The following is a 24,710-nucleotide window of genomic DNA, read 5'->3' as shown; positions in this document are numbered from 1 at the left end:
TACTGCTTAAAGTTTGAAGAAAAGTGATAGTTATTAACTAAAATACAGATACAAAGATTAAAATGCAGATATAAAAAAAACTTAAAGATGAGATATCAGATCAGTCTTTGAGACATTGTTGCAGGCCCATTGCTTTAATTCTTTCTTTCTGAAGTGAAGGAGGTTGAAATTTGAAGTTCGACTAAATAGGTAGCTTTCCTTTGTGGACTCGGTGGTAGAACAGATGCTCAGAGAGAGTAAAGGCTTCTTTCCTTACTGGGCACTGTAGGTACTGACACTTGAAGATTGCATGCTTTCTTCTTAGCAGAGCAGTGATGATGCTCCAACTCCTGATGACTAGGATCCCCAGCTCTCTCGTGGCTCATGGCTGGTTCAACTGAGAGCTGTGTTATGTTGTCTCTGCCACACAAAATGGCTTCTTGGAGCCTCTCTTATATAGTTCAAAGACACAAAACGGCTGCTATGTTAATTTTCAGTAAGTGTTTCAAACAAGGCAAGGAAGGTAGCTAGATCAGTCTTTACAGGTTCTTTCTCCTGACAACACCAGCTGTGAATTCTCACACCTTTAGAAAATTCAATTGTGTTGCTCAAGGGAACCTTAAATTATTAATGATCCTCTTGGTGATTGATTCTGAGATACCACAGTTCATCAATGTTTAGGCAATCGTCAGTGGAGACAGCTGTTTGCTGTGACTTCCATCTTGAAAGGACTTTTTAAACCTTAAAGGTTTTTTTTCGCAGTAATGTACATTTAAGAAATTTTCTTAAAATCTACAATATCATGACTGCACGGTTGTGACAATACCCAGATCCCTCTGCTCTTGTACCCATTATTTCATTGCCTGCATTCTTCCTACCAAAATGAAGCACTTCACACTTCCCTGCAATAAATCTCATCTATGACTTGCTGCCTATTCCACCAATCTGTGTCCAGTTGAAATTCTACACTCTTCTCAGAGTTCACAATGCTTCCAAGTTTAATATCATTGACAAATTTTGAAATTGTGCCCTGTACACCAAGATCGAGATCATTAATATATATCAAGGAGAACGAGGGCCGCAATACCGACCCTTGGGGACTCCACTACAAATCTTCCTTTAGTCCGAAAAGCTGCCATAAACCACTGCTGTACCCTGTCACTCAGTAAGTTTTTCATCATTGTTGCTACTGTTCCTTATATTCCATAAGCTCGAACTTTGCTCACAAGTCTGTTGTGTGGCACTTTAAAATGCATATGGAAATCCATGTACAGCACATCAGCATTATCCTCATCTCCCTTCTCTAACTCATTAAAAACTTCAAGTTAGTTAAACAAACATGATTTGCTCTTAACAAATCTGTGCTAGCTTTTCATTAATTAATGTGCATTTATCCAAGTGACTATTAATTTTGGCCCCGTCACTGAAGTTAAACTGGTCTGTAGTTGCTGGGCTGACCTTGACACCTTTTTTGAACAAGAGTATAACAGTTGTAATTGTTCAGTCCCCTGGCAGCACCCCTGACCCTAAGGAAGACTAGAAAATTATGGCCAGTGCCTCTGCAATTTCCACTCACTTCCATCAGTATTCTTAGATGCATCTTATCTGGTTCTGGTACCTTGTCTGTACTTAAAAGTTGATAATCTATCCAATGCCACCACCTTATCACTTTTAAACTCTCCTAGTGTCTGAATTATCTCCTCTTTCACCATGACCTGTGCAGAGTCTTCCCTGGTAAAGACAGATGCCAAGTATTCATTTAATACCTCAGTAATGTCCATCAATGCATAAATCCCATTTTTGTTCCCTAATTGGCTCCACTCCTCGTCTTATCACCCTTTTACTGTTTATATACCTATAGAAGACTTGATTCCCCTTTTATATTAGCTGCCACTCTCTTTTCATACCCTTTGCTTATCTTATGTGCTTTTTCACTTTCCCTCTGAACCTTCTCTATTCAGCTTGGCTCTCTGCATTGTATTGTCCATCTGACATCTGTCACAAGGATAAAAGCCAGACGTTGCAAATGCTGGCAAAACTCAGGTCTGGCAGCATCTGTGCTGCCAGCTCTTACTATGTATTCACTATACCCTATGACCTCCCCCCTCAGATGCTGAATGTTCTGTGCGCAAAGGACTGTTTTCTCCCCTTCTGCCCTCACCTCAATGCCTGCCGGGCTCAGCACGATGCTGAACTCTTCTGCTGCCTTCGCCTCTGTGCCCACTTCTTTGGACAGGAGTTCTCCTGTTCTCCCTGTACCTGGATCCCTCCCTCTGGTCTCTTACCTGCTCTTGATTTTTTCATTGAGAACTATTGGCATGACATTAGCCGTCTTAATTTCTCTGCTCCCCTCACCCGCTTCAACCTGTCTCCTTCTGAGCTTGCTGCACTTTGTTCTCTCAGGTCAAAACAAAAACAAAAATACCTGGAAAAACTCAGCGGGTCTGACAGCATCTGCAGAGAGGAACTCAGTTAATGTTTTGAGTCTGTATGTCTCTCCATCAGAACTGAGGAAAAATAGAAAAGAGGTGGAATAAAAGCTGGTTTAAGGTGGGGTGGGGGTGGGGGGGGGCGGGGGGCGGGGGGTGGGGGTGGGGGGGGGGGGGGGGGGGGGGGGGGGGTGGGGGGGGGGGGGTGGGGGGGGCAGGTAGAGCTTACCCCCCCCCCCCCCCCCCCCCCCAAGCCAGCTTATATTTCACCTCTTCTCTATTTTTCCTCAGTTCTGATGAAGAGTCATTTAGACTCGAAACATTAACTGTATTCCTCTCCGCAGATGCTGTCAGACCTGCTGAGTTTTTCCAGGTATTTTTGTTTTTGTTTAGGATTTCCAGCATCCGCAGTTTTTTGCTTTTCTCTCAGGTCAAACCCTGACTCTTATCAAACCTGCTGACAAGGGTGGTGCTGTTGTTGTCTAGCATATCAACCTCATATCTCTGGAGATCTTCCCTCCACAGCTTCCAACCTCATATTCTCCTAACATCTCTCAGCCCATTTCCACCACCTGCCCAAAATCCACAAACAGCACTGTCCTGATAGACCCATCGTGTCAGCCTGCTCCTGCCTCACTGAACTCATTTCTTGCTACCTTGATTCTATTCTCTCGCCCCTTGTTCACTCTCTTGCCACCTATATTCATGATCGTTCTGATGCCCTATATCATTTTAACAGTTGAGTTTCCTGGCCTTAACTGCCTGCTCTTCACTATGGGCATCCAATCCTTCTGCACCTCCACCCCCTGCCAGGGCAGGCTGAGGGCTCACTGCTTCTTCCTTGAACACAGGTCTGAACAATCCCCAACCCTGCCAGTACAGACTCTCCTGCCTAGCTGAACTTGTTCTCTCATTGAGCAATTCTGCTTTAACTCATCTCACTTCCTCCAAATAAAAGGTAATGGCTATGGGTATCCACATGGGCCCCAGTTATGGCAGTCTTTTTGTGGGGTATGTGGAATATTCCTTGTTCCAGTCCTACTCAGGGGGCCCCTGGCGCTACACTTTCTTTTCTGGTACATTGATGCCTTGTATCGGTGCTGCTTCATGCTCTTGTTTGGACCTGGAAAATTTTGTTTTCACTTTCCACCCCACCAGCCTTCATACTTAAAGGATCAACCTCCACATTTCTGCCATCTCCAGCATGATGCCACTACCAAACACATCTTCCCCTCACCTCCCCTGTCAGTATTCTGTAGGGACTGTTCCCTCTGTGATGCCCTAGTCCACTCCTCCCTCAACCCCAACGCCTCATCCCCTTCCCGCAGCACTTTCTTATGCAATTGCAAGAGGTTTAACATCCCATTTTACCCCCTTCCAACTCAATGTCCAAGTCCTCAAACACTCCTTCCAGGTGAAGCAGTGATTCACTTACACTGCCTCCTCTGCATTGGAGAGACTAAGTGCAGACTGGGTGACTGCTTTGCAGGACACCTTTGCTCAGTCCACAAACGTGACCCCAACCTTTCTGTTCCTTGCCATTTCAATTCACCATCTTGTTCTCATGCCTGCATTTCTGCCCTTGGCCTGCCACAATGTTCCAGTGAAGCCCTGTGCAAGCTGGACTAACAGCACCTCCTCTTCTGATCAGGCACTTTACTGCCGCCCGAATTAAGCTGGACTTAACCTTGAGTTCAACAACTTCAGACCGGGAACTCTGTTCTCAGTTTTTCCCCAAACCCCTCCCCCCACAGGGCCAGCCTGTAACTTGTTTTTATGTTTTGCTTTCAGAGAGCACTGACCCTTGTTCTGCTATTAACACATTCTGCTATCGGACCTTTATGCTACAATTCGCACCTTCTTTGTCTTTAGCACTATCATTACCACTTCCTTTGTCTTGCGTCCATGACATTTTTGACAATTTCCTTCTGAGCTCCTACCTATCCTTGAACTTCTATTTTGCTCCACCTATTCCATCCCCTCTCCAACAGTATAAAACCCATCACATTTCTACCCCTCTTCAGTTCTGAAGAAGAGTTGTACAGACTCGAAATGTTAACTCTGTTTCTGTCATAACACTTTTTTGTTTTCAGTCTCTTTTGTCATCCAGGGAGCTCTGGATTTGTTTGTTCTGCCTATGTTGTCTGTTCCTGAACTATCTCTTTAAAGGCAGCCCATTGTTCAGATACCATTTTTGCCTGCCAACCTTTGATTCCAGTTGATCTGGGCCAGATCCATTCTCACCTCATTGAAATAAAAGCAAAATACTGCGGTTGCTGGAAATCTAGAACAAAAACAAAAATACCTGGAAAAACTCAGCAGGTCTGACAGCATCTGTGGAGGGAAATACAGTTGACGTTTCGAGGCCGTATAACCCTTCATCAGAACTAAGGAAATAGAGAAATGAGGTGAAGTATAAGCTGGTAGAGGGGGTGGGGCAGATAATCCTGTCAGAGAGAAAAGCTATACTTCTTCAAGGTAGACATTGCTTGAAGAGAGGTGGCAGTCAATTAAAGACTAAGTTGGCCTTCCCTCAATTATTTTTACTCTTGGGTTGTTCCATTATTCTTTTCTGTAACCAATCTAAACCTTTTTGTACAATGATCACTGTCCCCTAAATGTTACCCGACTAACACTTGATTCACTTGGCCCATTTCACTCCCAAGAACCAAGTCCAGCAATGCCTCCTTTCTCGTTGGACTGGAAGCATTGATGTAGAAAATTTTCTTGAACACACTCTAGGAACTCTTTCCCCTCTCTGTCCTTTACACTACTACTATCCCAGTCTATATTCAGATAATTCAAGCCCCCCTTTATGACTACTCTATAATTCTTGCACCCCTCTATAATTTCCTTGCAAATTTGTTCCTCTACACCTTCCCACTAGTTGGTGGCCTATGGGCTACACTGAGGAACATAATTGCATTTTTTTTTGCTCTTTAGCTCTAGCCAAATCAATTTTGTCCTTGACCCCTCTGTGGCATTTTCTCTCCACTGCAGTTATCATTAATCAATATTGCCACCCCTACCCCTTTGTTTCCTTTTCCTATCTTCTCTGAACACCTTGTACCCAGGAATATTTAATACCCAGTTTTTGTCCTTTTTTGATCCAGATCTGTTACAGCCACATCACCCTATTTCTGTGTGAGAACTTACCACACTCCAAAGCATTCACAAACATGCACAGAAACCCTAATTTTGACTTCATTACTTTCTCCTGTACTCTGAACCCACCTGATAACATATTTCCTCTTAGTCAGCTCCTATCTAAAATATAAAACATAGCTTCTGGATAAGGCAAAGGGTGGCAAAAATGGAACCTTGGGGCGAACACAAGATGTCTGTACAGAGAAGGGAGGGATGCCCAAGGCAGGAAATGTATTGACTGTATTGGAATACACAGTCTTTTGTTATTGTACATAATGCTTCAGTGCTGTAGAGGCTTTTTACTAGTAACTTTTTTTTGTGATTATATAGTAAACTAGGATGTCTAGATTAGGATAAAAACAAAACTGCGGATGCTGGGAATCCAAAACAAAAAATAAAAATTACCTGGAAAAACTTAGCAGTCTGGCAGCATCAGCAGAGAAGAGTGCAGTTGACGTTTCGAGTCCTCATGACCCTTCAACAGAACTAAAGTAAAAATAGGAGAGGGGTGAAATATAAGCTTATAAGAGAAAATTAGGTAAATCAGGAAGTAGCAATTAGTTAGTTTTTTAAAACCCAAGGTTGTAAAGGTTTATTGGTTCGAAAAAGCCAAGGGAAGCAAACATTCAATATTATGGATGCCCTGAAATGAGAAATTGTATACAAGTCTTAAATTTTGAAAGATGCAGCAAGTGGAGGAAGAGCATCTAAGTCTGCTATTGTAACCATCTGTTCCTTTCTCCCTCATGCTTGTCTAACTTCCCCTTTAAATGCATCTGTATTGTTAGCTTCAACTGGTCCCTGTGATAGACAGTTCCTCGTTCTTACCACACTCCGGTAAAGAAGTTTCTTCTGAATTCTCTATTGGATTTTTTGGTGATTATCTTATATTGATAACTTGCAGTTATCCTCTTCCCCACAAGGAGGCATTCTCTCTGTATCCACTCTAATAAAACCGTTCATAACTTTAAAGACCTCGATTAGGTCACCCCTCAGCATTTCCTTTTTCAGGAATGCCAAGGAGTTCATAGCTTAGCATATTTGACACTAAACAAGTCAAAGTCACGTCCGATCTGATCTGAAGTTTAACTATGGTACTGACAATGATGAGGGTTGTTCTAATTCACTCTCCAAGTTTATTAAACCTCTCACTCAAAATTAAGTATCGTTAAAGATTTTGGGATTATCACAATGCAAAGGTGGAGGAAATGTAACATTTTAGATTTTTGTAAATAAAAAATGACTAAGTGTTATCTTTTGAATTTAATCAGAATGGGCTGCAATTAATAACTCAGTCAATTATGCAGTCAAAAATCAGTCAAATACTGATTTAAAAAAAAATGCTTTTGCTGATTAGAGGTGACCTCTGTCAATCATCAGAGTTGAACACCTGCCACCCTAGGCAAGCTGAGCAAGTGGGACTGGTGACTTTCTGGCACAAGTGCTGACAAGAGCTGTTCTAATGCCATCCGAGAGGGCGTTAAAATAGGTAGTGTGCAATTCATGACTTCTCGGCTTTTTCCACAGTTGTCCATTCTGATCGAGATGTGTAAAATCATTGTTTTTTTTTTCCTTCTGTTACTTTTTCCAGTTCTGGTATGGCTTTTCAATCCACAATTTTTTTTCCTGTTGTTTTTGCTGCCTATTCCTGCTTAGTTTTCTTTCTCATGGCAGTAGATTTGAATGTCCAACTCCTGGGTGGTAATCTGGTTGAGTAGATTGGCCATCTGTCATTGAACCTGCCTGACTTTTATACCAATAAATTACAATGCCAGTTTGGTCTGCCAGCTTACTGTGCATGTGGTGAAGTGGAAAATGTACCCTGTGTCAACTATTTTTGCAGTAACTTAATTTTTTCAAAGTTAATAGGTGAGTTACCCACACTTTCTCGCTCACTTTTCCTGTACAGAATGTTGTAGTTGTGGTGGAATAAACAGCTCTTTTCTGGAAAATGTTAAGTAAATTTATTTTTGGAGCAAGTGGAACTGCAGTGGTTGATAGGTCAGCAGTGGAATAAGCTCCATTTTGTGTGACTTGTGTTGAATGACCTGCTTCATTGTCTGCTACAGTCTCTCATACTTTGAGAGAATGTCTGCATGAAGCAGAAATAATAGTTAATTATGGATAGGCTTTTCTCGCAGCACGATTTATTTTCATCACATGCGCGGTTCAGTGCAATGGTTCTAAAATGGTACCTTGTATTTAAGTTGTCATTTAATATTTTGCTCAATGCAATTATTCGTAGAAGTTAAAAAGTGCATCTGAACATGTAAATATTTCATAGTTAAAAAGGCAGCATTGTCAATGCAATAAATTGTTAACTTGCTCCTTTGAGGGGAATATAGAAATACTTACAGTTTACAGTTGTCTTGCTTGCATGACTGAGACCTAACATGTTGATGTCTATTGACAGCAGCCGTGTGTAACAAAACATTGAATTCATGGTTTCCCCAAACAATTTTTTAACTAAGTCCTTGCAAATACTCTTGTTGATCTTGTTCATTATCCCTTCACCCCCACATAACTCCTATTCAGCTTTAAAGCCATAAATGCTGTATTAGCATACACTTTTATATTTCCATTAAAATGCCCATGCATATTTAGTCTTATTTAGCCTTGCTGGTTTACTTTTTGCACACATCTTTCTCTCATTTCCCAATCACCAACCCACCCCTAGTTTTCTAAATGTTAACAACAACTGATCCCACTTAGGTGGGGTGGAGAGATGAGGGAAAGAAAAGCATGCCAGCATACATTGTATTGGCAGGGTTGTGGGGTAGGGGGCAAGGGTGGTGGTGGATGAATGGTAGAGAGAAGTATCTAACCTGAGGGGTACTGAAGAGCACCTCCATGTACTGCAGGGTGAGGGTGTGGTGGTGTGGGCCATGGGTGGATGGAGGAAGGTTCTTGGAGAGAAGAGTGCCTTGTCGAATTGATTTGGGGTGAGGAAGGTAAGTGCCACTGTGAATTAGGAGGATGGGAGAAATTACATGCCTCTGAACTGAGTTGGCAGGATGGGAAGCAAAGTCTCCATTTACTGAAGTTTGAGTGAAAAGAATGTTGAAACTTGAGTGGAGGAGAAAGCAGGAAAGTGACTGTTTCAGCTTCTGGAGGAAGTGATAGACTGATCAAAGTTACTTCCAAAAATAACTGGATACCTATCTATTGTGAAATGTAACAACGTGTAACTAGAATACACCCTTCCTGATGTAAGCAATGAAAACATTTTTGACAGCGATGTTCCTTCATTCCCTAGAAATCTACCAACTGGCATGAGGAAGTGGGTAAGGATAGGATTTGAAAGGGGTATGCAAAATTGGCAAATTGCCCACATCTCTGGGCGAAATGGCCAGGACCAGATTTGAATCTCCAATCGTTGTAAAGCAACCTAAAGAATATTTCTTTTTAGTAATGAACCATCTACTTCAGAGATTTTTGAAGTACTGTATAAAGAAAAGTAAGCAATTTCTAAATTTCAAATAGGAAATGGTTTTCATTGAAATTGAGCAAATAAATGTCCTGTACTTTTTGGAGTAAATATTATAATTGGTTCATCTTCCAATAGCATGGTATGTACAAATGTTATGAAAACCAGGTATTTTCAAGGGGGAGGGTGGGGGGAGGCATGCCTCAGTTCTGCCTAATTTTTTTAACCATTGAAGCTTTTTAACACATTTAGGCCCTCAGTACTTAAGTTTTCTACTCCTCTTTGTAGAAATTTTGTTAAGTTTTTCTCCCCATTGCACTTTATGTAATTACTTGTGTTTGAGGTATTTTGTGATGGTCATTTTTTTAAAAAAATTGTTGTCGGCTTTTGGCTTTTTTAGGTTGTCATGTATGGAAGCTTCAAATAACTTCTAGCAATCATCTAGACATAAGACCTTGAGTTATACCTTGTTCAGCAATTGGCAAAACTAATCAAAGACTGTGAATTGAAGCCTTTGAATGATCAATAATTGCATCCAAAACCTTTTATATCTTGCTAATGGTCATTCCATCCTGTGGATAGGTTTTCTGATTTCCTTTACAAGCAGGGATTTATCATCTTTAAAATCTTTGTAATTGGTCTTGATCTGTTTGAGTGCTGTTTACTTCCCGTATGGTCATGTGATCAAATAGCATTATTAGTCGTCCTTTCGTTAAATCCGTACCTCCTTTCCTCTTCTGAAGACATTGCCTTGTTAGAGCCTGATTTTGCAGCACTCTGATTTCGTTTTAGTATGAATGGGTTTTTACAATAAATTAGAATTCATTTGGAGAAAACTGACTTCATTACAGCACAAAAATGAACGTTCCATCTTCATAGGCCCTACCTAGTTATTTTCAACCATGAGTTATTTTCAATCCAGAGTACAAATCTGAGTGCTGATTTCTAATCTGGAGGTTTAGTGGATCTATGCCAGTAGAACCTACTCCTCCACACCATCAAATATATTAATTACCCTGAGTTCTCCAATTGACTTTATAGCAAAATTAAATTGCCATTGAAAAGCTTTTTTATTTGATACCGTTACCTAATGAATGTATGTGTTTGTTTACCATAACCTCCAGAGGCAGCGAATGGCAATGTCCCAGCAGGCCAGCGACCGCCACCAAGAATCAAAGATATTCAGATCAACAACCAGATTATCAAATTGAAATATTGCTACACATGCAAGATATTCCGTCCACCTCGAGCATCCCACTGTAGTGTTTGCGATAACTGTGTTGGTATGTAGGATATTCGTTATTTGCAATGTGCTTTAAAACAATGTGTGGCTAGGGATGGCAAGTTGCCTCCATTTGAGTGTAGAGGCATGATTTTCAATCCTGAGTCAGGAACCTGACTCCTGGATAATTTCAAGTTCCTGCCCTGCACCACATTGGCACATGTGACACTATCTCTTTATGTAGCTGCCCTAATTAAGCCTGTGGTGAGCTCGGCACAAAATTAGTGGCACTGAGCTCTGCAAGGAGATGGGAGGTGCACATTCAGCATGATTGTCAAAGACAAACAGCAGCCATAAGGGGGCCTGCTGCTGCCTTAGCAGAAGAGAGGAGGTAGAATATCAAAGGGCCAGAAGCTTCACTGTGCAGCGAAGTGGCCAGACTGCCAACTTAAAGGACTGCGACTGATCTCTCAAAAACCCCTAGTGGCAAAAGGTTTTCCTCAAATCTCCCAATTGCTCCCCGTATTGAAGCTGACAGTTGTGGCTGTCGTGCACTGGGCTGTTTATTTGAGAGTTTGCCAATCAGCAAATTTTGAAATTGCCATCTGGAAGTCCCCATCCCATTAGCAAGTTCCTCAAAGAGCAGGCAAGTGGGTTCCTTGCTTCACAACCTCTGCCCATGGTTTGAAAATTCTAGCATGTCCGAAGGTGTCAGGACACTGACACGCCATCCGGGAGCATTTTTGAAGTGCACGTGCTCTGGTTCTGGCCCCCACAGCTGACTGAAAATCCAGGCAGAAGGAAAGGATCCTGCAACTGAGAAACAGTTCCTATTTCAAGATGTGAAGCCCCTCAAACTGCTGTGGAATTAAACAGTGGAGATGTTGGAATGTGGAACTTAGGAGCAGGAATAGGCCATTCAGCCCTTCAGGCCTGCTCCACCGCTCAATAAGATAATGGCTGAATGTTGTGTCTCAACCCCACTTTGCTGTCTGGCCTCCATAACCCTTGACTCCCTTGGTCCAGCAAAAATCTGGCTAAATCCACCTTGAATAAACTTAATGACCCAACCTCCCCTGCTTTCTGAGGAAGAGAATTTCATGTACTAACTACCCTTTGAGAGAGACAATTTCTCCTCATCTCAATCTTAAATGGTAGACCTCTTATTCTTAAACGGTGTCCCCTGGTTCTAGTCTCTCCCACAAGTGGAAACAACTTCCTGGTATCTGCCCTATCAAATCCTCTTGGGATCTTCTATGTTTCAATAAGGTTACATCTCACTCTCCTAAACTCCATTGGGTATAGACCCAACATTTCTTAAGATAAGTCCCTCATACCAGCAATGAGTTGTGAATCTTTTTCTGAACTGCTTCAAAAGCAAGTATATCCTTTTTCAAATGAGGAGACCAAAATTGTACACAGTATTCCAAATGTGGCCTCACCAATGCCCTATACAGCTGCAGTAAAACTTCTCTACTTTTATATTCCATTCCCCTTGCAATAAAGAACAAGATTCCATTTGCCTTCCTAATCACTTGCTGTACCTATATACTAAACTTTTGAGATTTATGTACCAGGACTCCCAGATCCATCTAGCACAGAGTTCTTAATCCCTTTCCATTTAAATAGCATAATGCTTTTCTGCTCTTCCTGTCAAAGTGGACAAGCTCACATTTACCCACATTATACTCCATGTGCCAAACCTTTGCCCACTCACTTAACCTGTCTATATCCCTTTGTAGGCTTTCTACCTCCTCTTATTTGCCTACCTATCTTGGTGTCATTGACATATTTAGCTGCCATGCATTCAGCCCTGTAGTCCAAATCCTTGATGTAGGTTGTAAATAGTTGAGACCCCAGCACTGAGCCCTGTGGCATTCTGCTTGTCACAGCTCGCTAACCCAAAAAAGATCCAATTATCCCTACTCTGAACAGAGTTGGCAAGCTGCCTGGTTTAAATTTCAAACAATGCTTGGCAGTTAACTGTCAGTCGCCATTTAACTGGTGCATTCTCCATTGCAATGCCTCTACCTATCGGAGTCCACTTGCCAAGCAGTCGGCACTCTTCTTGTACAGTATAATGTTGTTGCTTCCCCTGACATTGGTATTCTTGTGATCGTCCTGATGGATGCAAGATGAAAAGCTTCCAAAAAATGTCTTTTTTCAGTAATATTCAAGTTCTGTGCTACCAAATGATTCTTTGGTACTCGATTCATAGTGATTTAAATGACCCAGAAGAACGTTGCTGCAGTTGTTGCCTTTGGGTACAGTGCTTTTAAGCAGTGAGGTGCCTAATGTTTTTGCATCAATTGACCATTGCACAGTTGATGCATATTTTGTTATCTCAAAGTTTAGATGCTCCTAAATAGTTAATGAACTCAGCACAAACCACATTAAGAACAAAGCTGACTATCAAAATTAAATTATTAGTTTGTGCAGTAGCTTTAGGTTAATTTGAATGGTGATATATTTTAAATTCAATAATTGAAATGCTGTTCTGTTCTTTATTTCAGTTGAAGGGACAGTTTCAGGTCAGCACAATGAATATTTGCTGCGACACATTCTGATACACTTTGCTGTGTGTCTGTTATAAGTTGATCCAGATTGTTCGATTTCACCTTTGGCTAACACAAAAGGCAAATGCCATGTTTATAAATCCCACCCACCCCCCCAACTCCTTATGGTGTTGAAAATTCCTGGGGCATACTTGTAAAAGCAAACAGCCTGCAAAAGTAAAATGTACCGCAGTTTGTACGTTAAAACTTGCAGTAAATTGAACACTTATTCTGTTTACATGTGATGTGACTGATGGAACTTAACTAGCTTTTTCTATCTACCAAATGTTTTTGCTTCACAGTTTGAAAAACAGGAGTATAATTTGAATTGGACTGGAAAGTTACAGGATTATGTGAAAACCTTCTCTAATTTCTAGTGTTCTTCCCCCCCCAGAACGTTTTGATCACCACTGTCCGTGGGTTGGAAACTGTGTTGGAAAGCGGAATTACCGTTTCTTTTACCTCTTCACCATATCATTGTCATTCCTCACTGTCTACATCTTTGCTTTTGATATTGTACATGTGGCACTGAGTAAGTAACCAAGAGAAAGTAATTACCTAGTCATGTTATTATCCAAAACTCTTACAGTAGGGTATGTTTTTAGAAAATCTGATTAACTGGTTATTTTAAGTGATAGGTCCATCTGAACCTTGCTCTTTTGCTTTTGATCCCTCTGCACAGAGAATCAGGCAGAATGTTGATTTGAATTTTTAAAAATATGATTGTAATTTTCCTCTTTCAGTTGGTAGTATTAGTGATGGGGAATGGAACTTCTTCCTATTTGGACAACCATGTTACGTTCTGCCCCAACAATGTGCACCAGATCGTATGCTGCACTCAATTGATGTATTTCCATTTCCCACCCTGAAAATCTGCAGCTTGAGTGAGATCCCTAATTTATTACTAAAATCAGGACTGCGTTGGCCTGTGTCCACTAAAAACTGTTCGCAATCCATCCAAGTAACTGCCTTTCAGGCATTAGAGAAAGGAGACTTTTGTCCCGGGAGTGGGAAGCTATTTTGTGACCCATTATGCTGGTCTTTCATTTTTCTTTTCCCCTCTCTCCATTGAGGAGTTCAATCAGTCAATAAAAGTTTAACACGATGTTTAACCTTGTTGGCACAGTAAAGCCCCTAATTTATTTGCATGTGTAGATTTGTTTTGGCATCCATTCCCCACAGTATTTTCCTTCCTGCGTGCACAACTGGTCTGGGCAGGGTTGGCATTGGGACAATGCAACCTGTGCATTACACACAGCCCCAAGTGAGTCCCCTGTATATTTTGTCCAGTAAAATGTAAGGACCCCAAAATTGAACCTCTGGGGTATCCACAAGGTGAAGTCTAACCCCCAACTGCCTATGGAATAGCATCTGACAATAGCCCTTGTTTCAATGGGTCGAGGTGTGATCAGCTAATTTTCTGTCAGTTAAAAGGCTAGCTTTCCAGTGCGCTCTCCACCATCAAAATGGTGAAATAGAGGAAAAATAAGCCAAGAACAGTTTTTAAATTTTGAGGCAGGTAAAAGTGCTTTATTTTTCAGACAGCAAATGAACATGCAGAGTAACTGTTGTCAGTAAACCTCAGACATTTTATGCAAAATAATATAACACGTACCCGGTTCTTTTTGTGGTTGACTGACTTGTTTTTGGCATTTCTCTGGACTATTTTTAAATGTAAAAACTGACCCAGAGCTCCCTGCTCTAGTTCTAGGCTCACATCTGTGTCTCTAATGCAGAAAAATTGGTTTTGCTTTATCACTTTTCTCTTTTGTTCAACATGAGACACCCGAAATAAAAACAGAAAATACTGGAAATACTCAGGGATGTCAGCATCTGTGAACAGAGACACAATTAGAGTGGAATCTTCTGTTCCTGTTGGTGGTGGGTATCATGGCAGGTGTGGGCGGACATTATAGTGAGAAGGCCAAAAATTGGTTTTACAGCCATGAAACCAGTTTGCGATTGTTCACTTCACCCGTCAATGGCGGGCTATGTTTCCCACTGCCACATGTTGGGAACCTAATTTCAATACTTTAGCATATCATTATAAGCCCTGCTTGTCAGAATCATCCCTGTACACTGAATCAAAACACGCCGACATGTTTCACAACTGTACATAAGCGAAGCGCACCTGACAAACTGCACTTTGCTTGGGACTTCGAGGTTTGTTTGCCTACCTTGCTTCAGGCAGCACTCACGACCATCAACACCAGGCTGCACAGGCAGCACCACATCACTTTTAGGGGGAGCTCACAGGCAGGTCTCTACTTACCAGACCAACTGTAAGGCGGGGGTGGCTTTTCAATGGCTGCAGGGCTATGGCCTGCATGGAGAGGAAGGAGAAGTGGACTCAGCCAAGGGAAGAGGCTGCAGGGCAAGGGCTGTGCTGGGGAAGGGGGTATCTTAGGGGGTGTGTGAGGCACCACGTTGATCTATACAAGTGGTGGTGAGGGCTGAGGAGATAGTCTCCAGAGGTGAAGAGGCCAGTTGGAGATGTGGGAGTATGTGAGAGAGAGTGGTGATGTCCCTTGAGCTGGCAGAGTGTGAAATGCCAGTGAATGTGTGATGGGCTTGAGTGACTGATGAGATGGTTGCCTTACCCTGGCGGCATAAATGAGATCATTCACTTGTTTTCTGCACTGGTTGGCCGACTGAGGTGTGCAGTCTTGGCACTGACCACCTCTGCCACTGTCCCCCAAACTGGAGTGGTGAGACTGATAGGCCTTGTGCAGCCAGAGCTGGGGTAGAGGATACCAGAAGACCTCCATTGTAGCCCAGGGATGAGTTGCTAAATTGGAGGGCTGCACTCCATGTCTTCACTGGAGCAGTCATGGGCTGCAAGCATTGATAAGCATGTTCGTGGCTGAAGTTTAAATATGGCACCCAGTGTGAGGAAGTAGTGAGATAACAGCGTGGTGGGCAAATCAGAAGATGCCTGCCAGTGAAATAGTGTGTTTCCTGTGGCCAAATACTTAAAGAAGTGGGAAAGAAACGATATGGCGTGAAAATCTGCCATCGCGGCCAGCAGGTAAAAAGTCTTTTTTCACACCACCTGCATTTAATGCAAACCTGGGACAATACTGCCCTTGATGTTTCAGGTTGATGACCTTTCATCAGAGCTCATTGACATGTCTCTTCACGGATGTTGCCAGACATACCGATTATTTCCTGTTTTTGTTCTGGATTTCCAGCATGTACAGTATTTTACCTATGTGTATGTGAACAACCTGTCTGCCTGACCTGGTGTTCAGCGATACTAGTATACCTCCCCTTTCTGGGCCCTCCCCTTTTGGGGTGGTGTTCTTATACCATCTCTTGCTATCCTCTGTGAATAGAGGTCATCCTGGCTTAGTGAACTTGGAATATTCCTGTTGAAAGCAGACTGAGCTGCAGCATTTCCCAAATGGCTCATGTATTTGCTGCATGTGTTCAATGTGTGGCTCATTCATAAACAACACCTTTACCTGAGCAGCTGCAGCCAGTGGTTTTTTTAAACTTAATAAATCAGCTTTTAAATGCAACTTAAGATCCTTTGCTTGAGATGAAGATGAAAAACTTCTGTTGGTTTTAGAAATGTATGGATTTTAGTCCAAGTGGAACTAGAAGCTTCCCAGAAGCAACAGTGAATGCTATTCTTTAAACTGTTAGTTCAGAGAGAAATGTTAGACTAGACATCTGGGAATCTTCCTGTTTTTCTTAACTGCCAAATAACAAGATGATAATACCAGCCAATGCCAGCCTACAGCCAACTTCCAGACTTGCACTTAGTAGGTACATTAGTAGGTAAGTGGCATGAAAGACCATCCTGAACAGGGGCAAAATGCAGCCATCCTTGACAACTGCTTTGCCAGTTTGCCTCAGTGTGCATCTTCAATCACCAAGAAGGACAGGAACAACAATGTGAAATATGATTTGCAAGTTTCCCTCCAACCCTCAATGGAGCATAATGTTGTTCCTTTTTATTAGGCTAATATTATGGAGTTCCCTATCCAACATGGCATGCAAACCTCATCACAACAAGAATTGCAACAGTTCAAGAAGAAACTTCACTACCACCACCTCCAAGCAACTAAGAATGAGAAATATAGTGTCACTGGTATCCCTTGAACAAACTAAAAAACTTAAATTGATTCACTTGTATGGTATTGTATATCACTTAAGTTATGCACCAACTTGTGCAGTGAAGTCTAAGGAAATAGCAGGATTCTTGAGTTTGACATCTAGTTTTGGCCATGCCTAGCTAGTTGATTTATGATGTTTTGGCTGGATCTTTAGACTTAGCTTGGTGTGGACCAGATTGTGGTCTGCCCTGCAGTTAGCTCCTTGCATGGCATTAATTGCCTTTGTCAGATCTTTCCTTCTGCCTGATAAACACATAGTCAAGGAGATGGCAGTGCTTATATTGTGGGTGTTGCCAGGTTGTGTCATATTTTCCTTTTGGGGGACACTTGATTTTGGTTAAAGCAGGGTCACGCTTGGCACATAATGAGGAAAGGGTTCTGTTTGAGAAATGAAATCAGCCATGATCGCATTGGAAGGTAGGGCAGGCTTGAGGGGCTGAATTGCCTACTCCTGCACCTAATTCTTATGTTCTTTCCATTCCAAGTGCATGTTGACAAAGGGTGCCTGCCCATGTGATATGGTCATGTTAAATTCTGGCATTAAATGGCCCATAAGGATAATTTTGTTGTCTTTAGGAAATGATCACAGGAGGTGGTCCAGATCATCACAAACTCTTCTTTACATCGTCACTGTTATTCATTGTGGGGACATATGCATTTAAGAATATTGAGTGCCTCCTTTTTATTGCAGGGGAAGGCACAGGCTCAGATGTGCCTGCAGGCATCAACGTTAGATTTGTTCAGGGAAATTCTTTGATTCCTCCAGGCTGCCTCCCCAAAGCTACAATGATAGTGATATGAGTATACAGATAACTCAGCCCTAGCTACCTTCAACAGGGACCATTCCACAGCATCCAGACCTCAGTAAACATTCTTGAGCATTGTCAAAAAATTGGGTCTCCAAAACCAAGAATATGTTTCTGCCTGCACCAGGCCTGCAAAGCACCAGTCATAATTGTTGATGACACCAATCTTGAGGTTATAGAAAAATTCTCACACCTTGGCAGTGTGCTCTTTAGGGATGCCACTATTGATGAATATATCTGCGCATGCATCCAGAAAGCAAGCTCTGGCTACAGCTGACTCCATGATTGGGTCTAGAAGCAGTTTGGCATTAAACTGTAGACTACAATCAAACTCTACCAGGCCATTGTCGTTGCCATCCAGTTGTATAGTACAGGATCCTGGATCTGCTACAGGGATTCCTCATTTGACATCGTGGTTGCTTTCCTAAGTATGACTTTAAGTGAATCAGATTTTCCAATTGGAATTAATGTATAAAGTGTGGGGGCTGAATTGAGATACTGTCCATTCCACAGCATGAAAGATGCAGACCCTTTTTGGCAAATGTTCTCCCCCCCCATTTTGTTTTGTGGTGATTTTGTTTGCCGTTCATAAAATAAAGCAATCTTCATTGTAGCAATTTTTACTTTAGATTTACAGCTAATGAAGATTTCACAAATGCAATTGACTACTGAATGGGCTGTTTTGGCAGACTGCTGGTTTTTCCAAACCAACTAATTACTTTGCCCATTTTTTTAAAGCAGTATAATCTATAAAACCATACTTGTATTCACACCTGGTGGTCTGAAAATGAGAGATTTTCTCTATCCTCAAAAAAAGTTCAGTCAAAAAGTATAAATGTGGTCATTATTAAAGCAATTGTATAAAAGTGCAGATCAAACACTCACTGCAAAACAGTTTACACCAGAAGATTAAAACAAACGCCTTCCCTTACCCATCAGTGATAATCTGATGCCTGTGTCTTTGGCACAATTGTAACCTCATTTCCTAGCCTTTACAGCTGTGCCATTTTTCTGTTGCTTAAGGCTTTCTCAGAGCTTAATTGTGTTGCTGCCTGGATTCTGAAAATGATGCCATCTTTTTGCTGCTACTGCCACAAGACTTCAGCCATCGACGTTATGTTCAGAATCCAGGAAGTTGCTATTGTGTTTAGAGATGCCACAAATTTGCATATCTATTGTATAAATATGTCAAATATGAATTTCTGATGGGGTGCCCATCCTGTGTAGGCCCACTTTATTTTACCTCCCCTACCCCACTTTTGTCTCTTGTGTTGTTGAAGGTTTTGTTCTCCTACCTCTGGCTTGTCTGTTCAAGATATTTTCCTTTTTTAAAACAGGATCCGTGGACAATGGTTTTTTAAACACACTGAAGGACACACCGGGGACATATCCTTTTGAGAAGGAATTAAAAACATGCATCAGTGTTTGAAATTATAAGCATATGTTGTGTAAACCTGTTGTGGCTTCTAGGACTTAGAAGATTTGTGTTGCATGGTAATCAGTAGCATGCATGTATTTTTGCAATTTCATATACAGTTTCTTAGCTTTGCTTAAAAAATAAAGTGGGTGAAGAAGTGAGGTAATGTATTTAAGATTGGATCAGTGGCCTCTGATTTAGTTCATTTCCACTGGTGGTGGTTGGGGCTACAATAGGTCTAAGAGCTCTGTGGTCAAGGAAGGAAAAATCCACATCCTGGAATCTGGTAGGTGAGAGTTGGGGAAGACATAATTGGATTTGAAGGTAATATTCCTGTGTTAAAATCTCTCATTTGCAACCAATATGTTCACAAAACTAAGAATTGCCATTTGGGTGAGGTATAAAGCTGCACTTTGCACAATGGAACTATAACACACAAAGCAGTCCTCAACACAGATTAAAATTGGTAAAAACAGAATGTGCAGTGTTGATGTACAGAAGTTGCATACATTGAGTGATTAGGATATTGCATCTATAATTTCAACTATCCTGACTCATTCAGATTGTATTTTCCACTTATGCCTATTATCTTGAACACTTAAGTGTAGGCAGCTCAGGGTTGAAGGACATGGGGCAGAATTTCGCCCTTGGAAGATGGGCGGGCCCCACCGGCTCGGCAGCGGGCGGACAGCCGACCCCTGCCACCGAAATGGGGCCTGCTGCCATTTTGAGTGGGTGGGCCAATTAAGGCCCGCCCAGTGGCCTGCCTGACAGGAAGTGCTGTGTGCTTCTTGTGCGAGGGTGGGGAAGGGATTTCCCCATCTGTCAAAGTGTGCTCTTTTGCGAATGGATGCAAAGAGCGCACTGGTCCCTGAGACTAAGTCCTGTCTCAGGGAGATTAGTGACAGGTAACAAAAGTCAAAAAATAGAAAAATTTAAAAATTAACATGTCTCCCTCATGTGACAATGTCACATGAACTGGGACATGTTAATAAAAATTTACAAACCTTATTAGACTTTTTAAAAACGGACATGATACCTCATCCCGCCAGTGGATGAGGTTTCATGCTTTATCAGAAGCCCACTGGGGCTCCTGGCCTGCCCGCCAGCCTTAAGGTTGGACGGGCATGTCTTTAATTATCTTAATATTCCTGTCAATGACCTTAATTGGCCATTGACAGGTCGGTGGGTGGACAGCTGATTTCGCTGTCCGCCCGCCTTCCTAAAGATTTAAAGGGACCGGGATGACGTTGGGGGTTCCTCCCAACATCATCCTGCGTCATTTTCTTGTCGGCATGCGGGCCCCGCCCCCAAATCGCCAACAGGAAAATTCAGGCCATGATATTTCCCTTGGGATAAGTTAGTATTTAGTCAAATCACACTTTAAACTGACCATAGAAGATGAGCGATGAATAGCTTAGCATTTACAAATGCCGAAATGGGATTATTATTTTGATGCTCAAGGGAAGCATTAGATACTGCTTTAATCAAACTTTTCACAATTTATTCAGTTGAATTGGCTGATGGATAGCTAGCCCTTCCTCCATTGCTAATCTTTTCTATTGATTTGCTACCCTCTGCATGACGTCATTAAACTTAACAGGGAGGTTGAAAATACAGTTTTAAGCTTAAGGCTAGAATTTCATTGTAGAATCTGTGGCATCTACACTTACTGATGTTTATCTTGTTTTAGACCTTTTTGGAACATGGGAACAGGAGTATGCTATTCAGCTTGCTGAGCCTGCCCTGCCATTCAGTTAGATCATGGCTGATCATCTACCTCAAAGTGCAGGAAAGTGGCAATCTCCACATCCGGTGATGTCCTTAGTGTCCAAAAATCTATTGATTTCTGTCGTGAACACGGTGAGCTTCCACAGCCCTCTGGGGAAGAGAATTCTAAAGATTCACCGCCCTCTGGGTGAAAAATTCCTCCTCCATCTCGGTCTTAAGTGGCCTATCCCTTATCCTGAGGTTATGTCGTCTGGTTTTAGACTCACCAGCCAGGGGAAACATCTACATCCACCCTCTTTAGAATTTTGTATGTTTCAATGAGGTAACCCTTCATTCTACAAAATTCTAGGGAAGACAGACCCACTCTCCTCAGTCTGTCCTCATAAGACAATCCCGCCATCCCAGGGATTAATGTGGTGAATCTGTTGCATTCCCTCCTGGCAAATATATCCTTCCTTAGATAAGGGGATCAAAACTATGCATGATACTCCCAGGTGAGGTCTCACCAAGGCTCTATACAACTGCAGCAAGGCATCTTTATTCATGTGTGCAAATCCCCTTGCGATGAAGGCCAACATACCATTTGCCTTCCTAAATGCTTGCTGCACATGCATACTAATTTTAAGTGACTCATGAACAAGGGCACCCAAGTCCCTTTGGACATCTGCATTTCTGAACCTCTCACCATTGTAAGAAATAATTCTGCCTTTCTGTTTTTCCTACCACAGTGAATGACTTCACATTATTCACATTATATTCTACCTATGTTCTAGCCCATTCACTTAGCCTGTCCATGTCCTCTTGAAGCCTCCTTGCATCTTCCTCACAACTTGTGTTCCCACCCAGTTTGGTGTCATCAGCAAATTTGGAGATTTTATAATTGACCCCCACACCCAAATAATTGATATAGATTATGAACAGCTGTGGTCCTAGCACTGATCCTTGTGGTACCCCACTAGTAACAACCTGCCATCTTGAGAATGATCTGTTTATTCCTGTTCTTGGCTTTCTGTCTGTTAACCAATTCTCATTCACACTAGTATATTTTCCCAATCCCATGCGCTCTAATTTTATTTATTAACTGGTGTGGGACCTTATCAAAAGCCTTCTGAAAATCCAGATACACCACATCCACTGGTTCTCCTTCATCAATGCTACAAGTAATATCCTCAAAAGCTCCCAATTTATCAAACATGATTTCCCTTTCATAAATCCATGTTCATTTTGCACAATTTTACCATTCTTTTCTAACATTTTCCCTCCTATTGATAGGAGGTCTGTAGTTCTCCATTCTTCCTGTTCCTCCCTTCTTAAATAGTGGGGTTACATTTGCTACTTTCCAGTTCTCTGGAACGTTTCCAGAATCTAGAATTTTGAAAGATAATCATTAATGCATCCACTATCTCCAGCCACCTCCTTCAGCATACTGGGATGAAGCTCATCTGCCCCAGGGGATTTATCAGCCTTCAATCTAGTTAACTTTCAAGTACTACCTCTTTACTAATACTAATTTCATTCAATTCTTCAGTTTCACAAGCCCCTTGGTTGCCTAGTATTTCTGGAAAATTTTCTGTATCATCATCTGTGAAGACGGTCACAAAATAACTGTTTAGTTTTAGCCAATTCCCTGTTGTCCACTGGAGATTCTCCTGTGCCCATCTGTAATGGGCCCACATTTGTCCTAGCTAATATTATTCTTTTCACACACCGAAAGAAGCTTTTAATCTGCCTTTATGTTCCTTGCTAGTTTGTATTCATATTCTCTTTTCCCTTAATCAGTTTCTTGGTCCTCCTTTGCTGGGTCTAAATTGCTCCCAATCCTCCAGGCTTATCACCTTTTTCTGGCATCCTTTATAAGCCACTTCCTTTGATCTAATGCAATCTTTAACTTATTTTGTTAACACGGTTGACTTACCTTTACCTTTGGGTGTTTGTGCTTTAGACGAATGTATATCTGTTGTAGACCATGTAGTATTTCTTTAAATACTAGCCATTGCCTGTCTACTGTCAAATCTTTGTGTATTTTACCAATCCATCATAGCCAACTTGCTCTTCATACCTTTATAATTTTGTTTTTTTCAGATTTAATACATTAGCTTCAGAATGAACTATATCGCATTCAAACTTAATGTGAAATTCCATCATGTTATGGTCACTCTTTCCCAAAGGCTCCTTTACAGCAAGGTTATTAATTAGCCCATTCTCATTACACAACACTAAATCCAAATTAGCCTGATCCCTAGTTGGATCCTCTATGTACTTTTCCAGAAACCCATCACATTCCAGGAATAATTCCTCCACGGCAGTAATGCCGATTTGGTTAATCCAGTCTTCGTGGAAATTGATATCACCCATTATTACTGTATTACCCATGTTATATGCATCTATAATTTCCTGATTTATGCCGTGCCCAACATTACCACCACAGATTTGTGGCATATAAATAAGTCTCACCAATGTTTGCTGCCTCTTGCTGTTTCTTAGCCTGAACTGATTGTACATCTTGATCCTTCGATCAAAGTTTGCCTCTTAACAAGGGACAAGACCAGTACATTAGTAAGAGCGTTACCCCGCCTCCCTTTTCCTTTTTGTCCATCCCTTCTAAACGCTGAATATCTTTGGGGACACTGTTCTCAATCTTGGTCACTCTGTGGCAACGTCTCTGTAATGGCAATTAATTCATAGCCATTTACCTCAATTTGAGCTTTCATAAAAAAGTTATGATTTGAATGCAATGTGCATTGGCGGCGATTCAAATACTGAAGTAGTCCATGTCCAAATGCAGCAAGACCTGGACAGTATCCAGGCTTGGGCTGACAAGTGGCAAGCAACATTTGTGCCCCACACTTGCCAGGCAATGACCATCTCCAACAAGAGAGAATCTAGCCATTGCCCCTAGACATTAAATGGCATTATCATGATTTAATCCCCCACTATCAACATCTTTAGGGTTACCATCGACTATAAATTAAACTGAACTAGCCATGTAAATACTGTGGCTACAAGAGCAGGCCAGAGGCTAGGAATCCTGCAGTGAGTAACCCACCTCCTGAATCCCCAAAGCCTGTCCACCATCTACAAAGCACAAGTCAGGAGTGTGATGGAATACTCCCCACTTGCTTGGATGAGTGCAGCTCTAACAACACTCAAGAAGCTTGACACTGTCCAGGACAAAGCAGCCAGTTTGGCACCTCATGCACAAACATTCACTCCCTTCATCACTGACACACACTGGCAGCAGTATGTATCATCTACAAGATGCACTGCTGGAACTCACCAAGCCTCCTTGGACAGCACCTTCTGAACCCATGATGGCGACCATTGAAAAGGGCAAAGGCAGCAGATGCATAGGAACAGCACCACATGAAAGTTGTCCTCCAAGCCACACACTGGCCTGATGTGGAAATATATTGCGGTTCCTTTACTGTTTCTAGGTCAAAATCCTGGAACTCCCTCCCTAACAGCACTGTGGGTGTGCCTACACTACATGGACTGCAGCGGTTCAAGAAGGCAGCTCACCACCACCTTCGCGGGCAATTAGGGATGGGCAATAAATGCTGGCCTGACCAGCAATACCCGCATCCTATGAATGAATAAAAATAAAGTGCCTTTAATTCTGCTTTTTTAACTTTATTCTCAATTCTGATCCTATTTGATTCCTACTTATGCTTCATGTCTTCTGTTTTTTTGCCTTCTACTTCCTTTTGCCAGTTTTGCTCCCCTCAAATCTGAGCTCCCTCTCAGGTTCCCTGCCAATCTAGTTTGAATCCTCTCCAACAGCTCTAGCGAATCTCCCTGAGGATGTTAGTCCTCGTCCTCCTAAGATGCAACCAGTCCAACTTGTACAGGTCCCACCTGCCCCAGAACCATTCCTCA

At 41.9% G+C, this 24,710-nt stretch overlaps 1 protein-coding gene across 2 annotated transcripts in view; it reads left to right on the top strand.

Moving 5' to 3' along the window:
- Nucleotides 1-24,710, top strand: part of zdhhc9 (zinc finger DHHC-type palmitoyltransferase 9) — a 108,058-nt gene that overhangs the window by 69,018 nt on the left and 14,330 nt on the right. For both annotated transcript variants that reach the window (XM_041195807.1, XM_041195806.1), the window contains 3 exons: nt 10,107-10,265; nt 13,154-13,291; nt 19,024-19,072. In XM_041195807.1, the coding sequence (XP_041051741.1) occupies nt 10,107-10,265; nt 13,154-13,291; nt 19,024-19,072 (346 nt within the window). The remainder of the gene's footprint in view (nt 1-10,106; nt 10,266-13,153; nt 13,292-19,023; nt 19,073-24,710) is intronic.

The sequence above is a fragment of the Carcharodon carcharias genome, chromosome 9 (assembly GCF_017639515.1).
Source record: "Carcharodon carcharias isolate sCarCar2 chromosome 9, sCarCar2.pri, whole genome shotgun sequence".
Taxonomy (NCBI): Eukaryota; Metazoa; Chordata; class Chondrichthyes; order Lamniformes; family Lamnidae; genus Carcharodon; species Carcharodon carcharias.
Note: the sequence above shows the minus strand (reverse complement) of the source record. Positions and strands in the feature narration are given on the sequence as shown.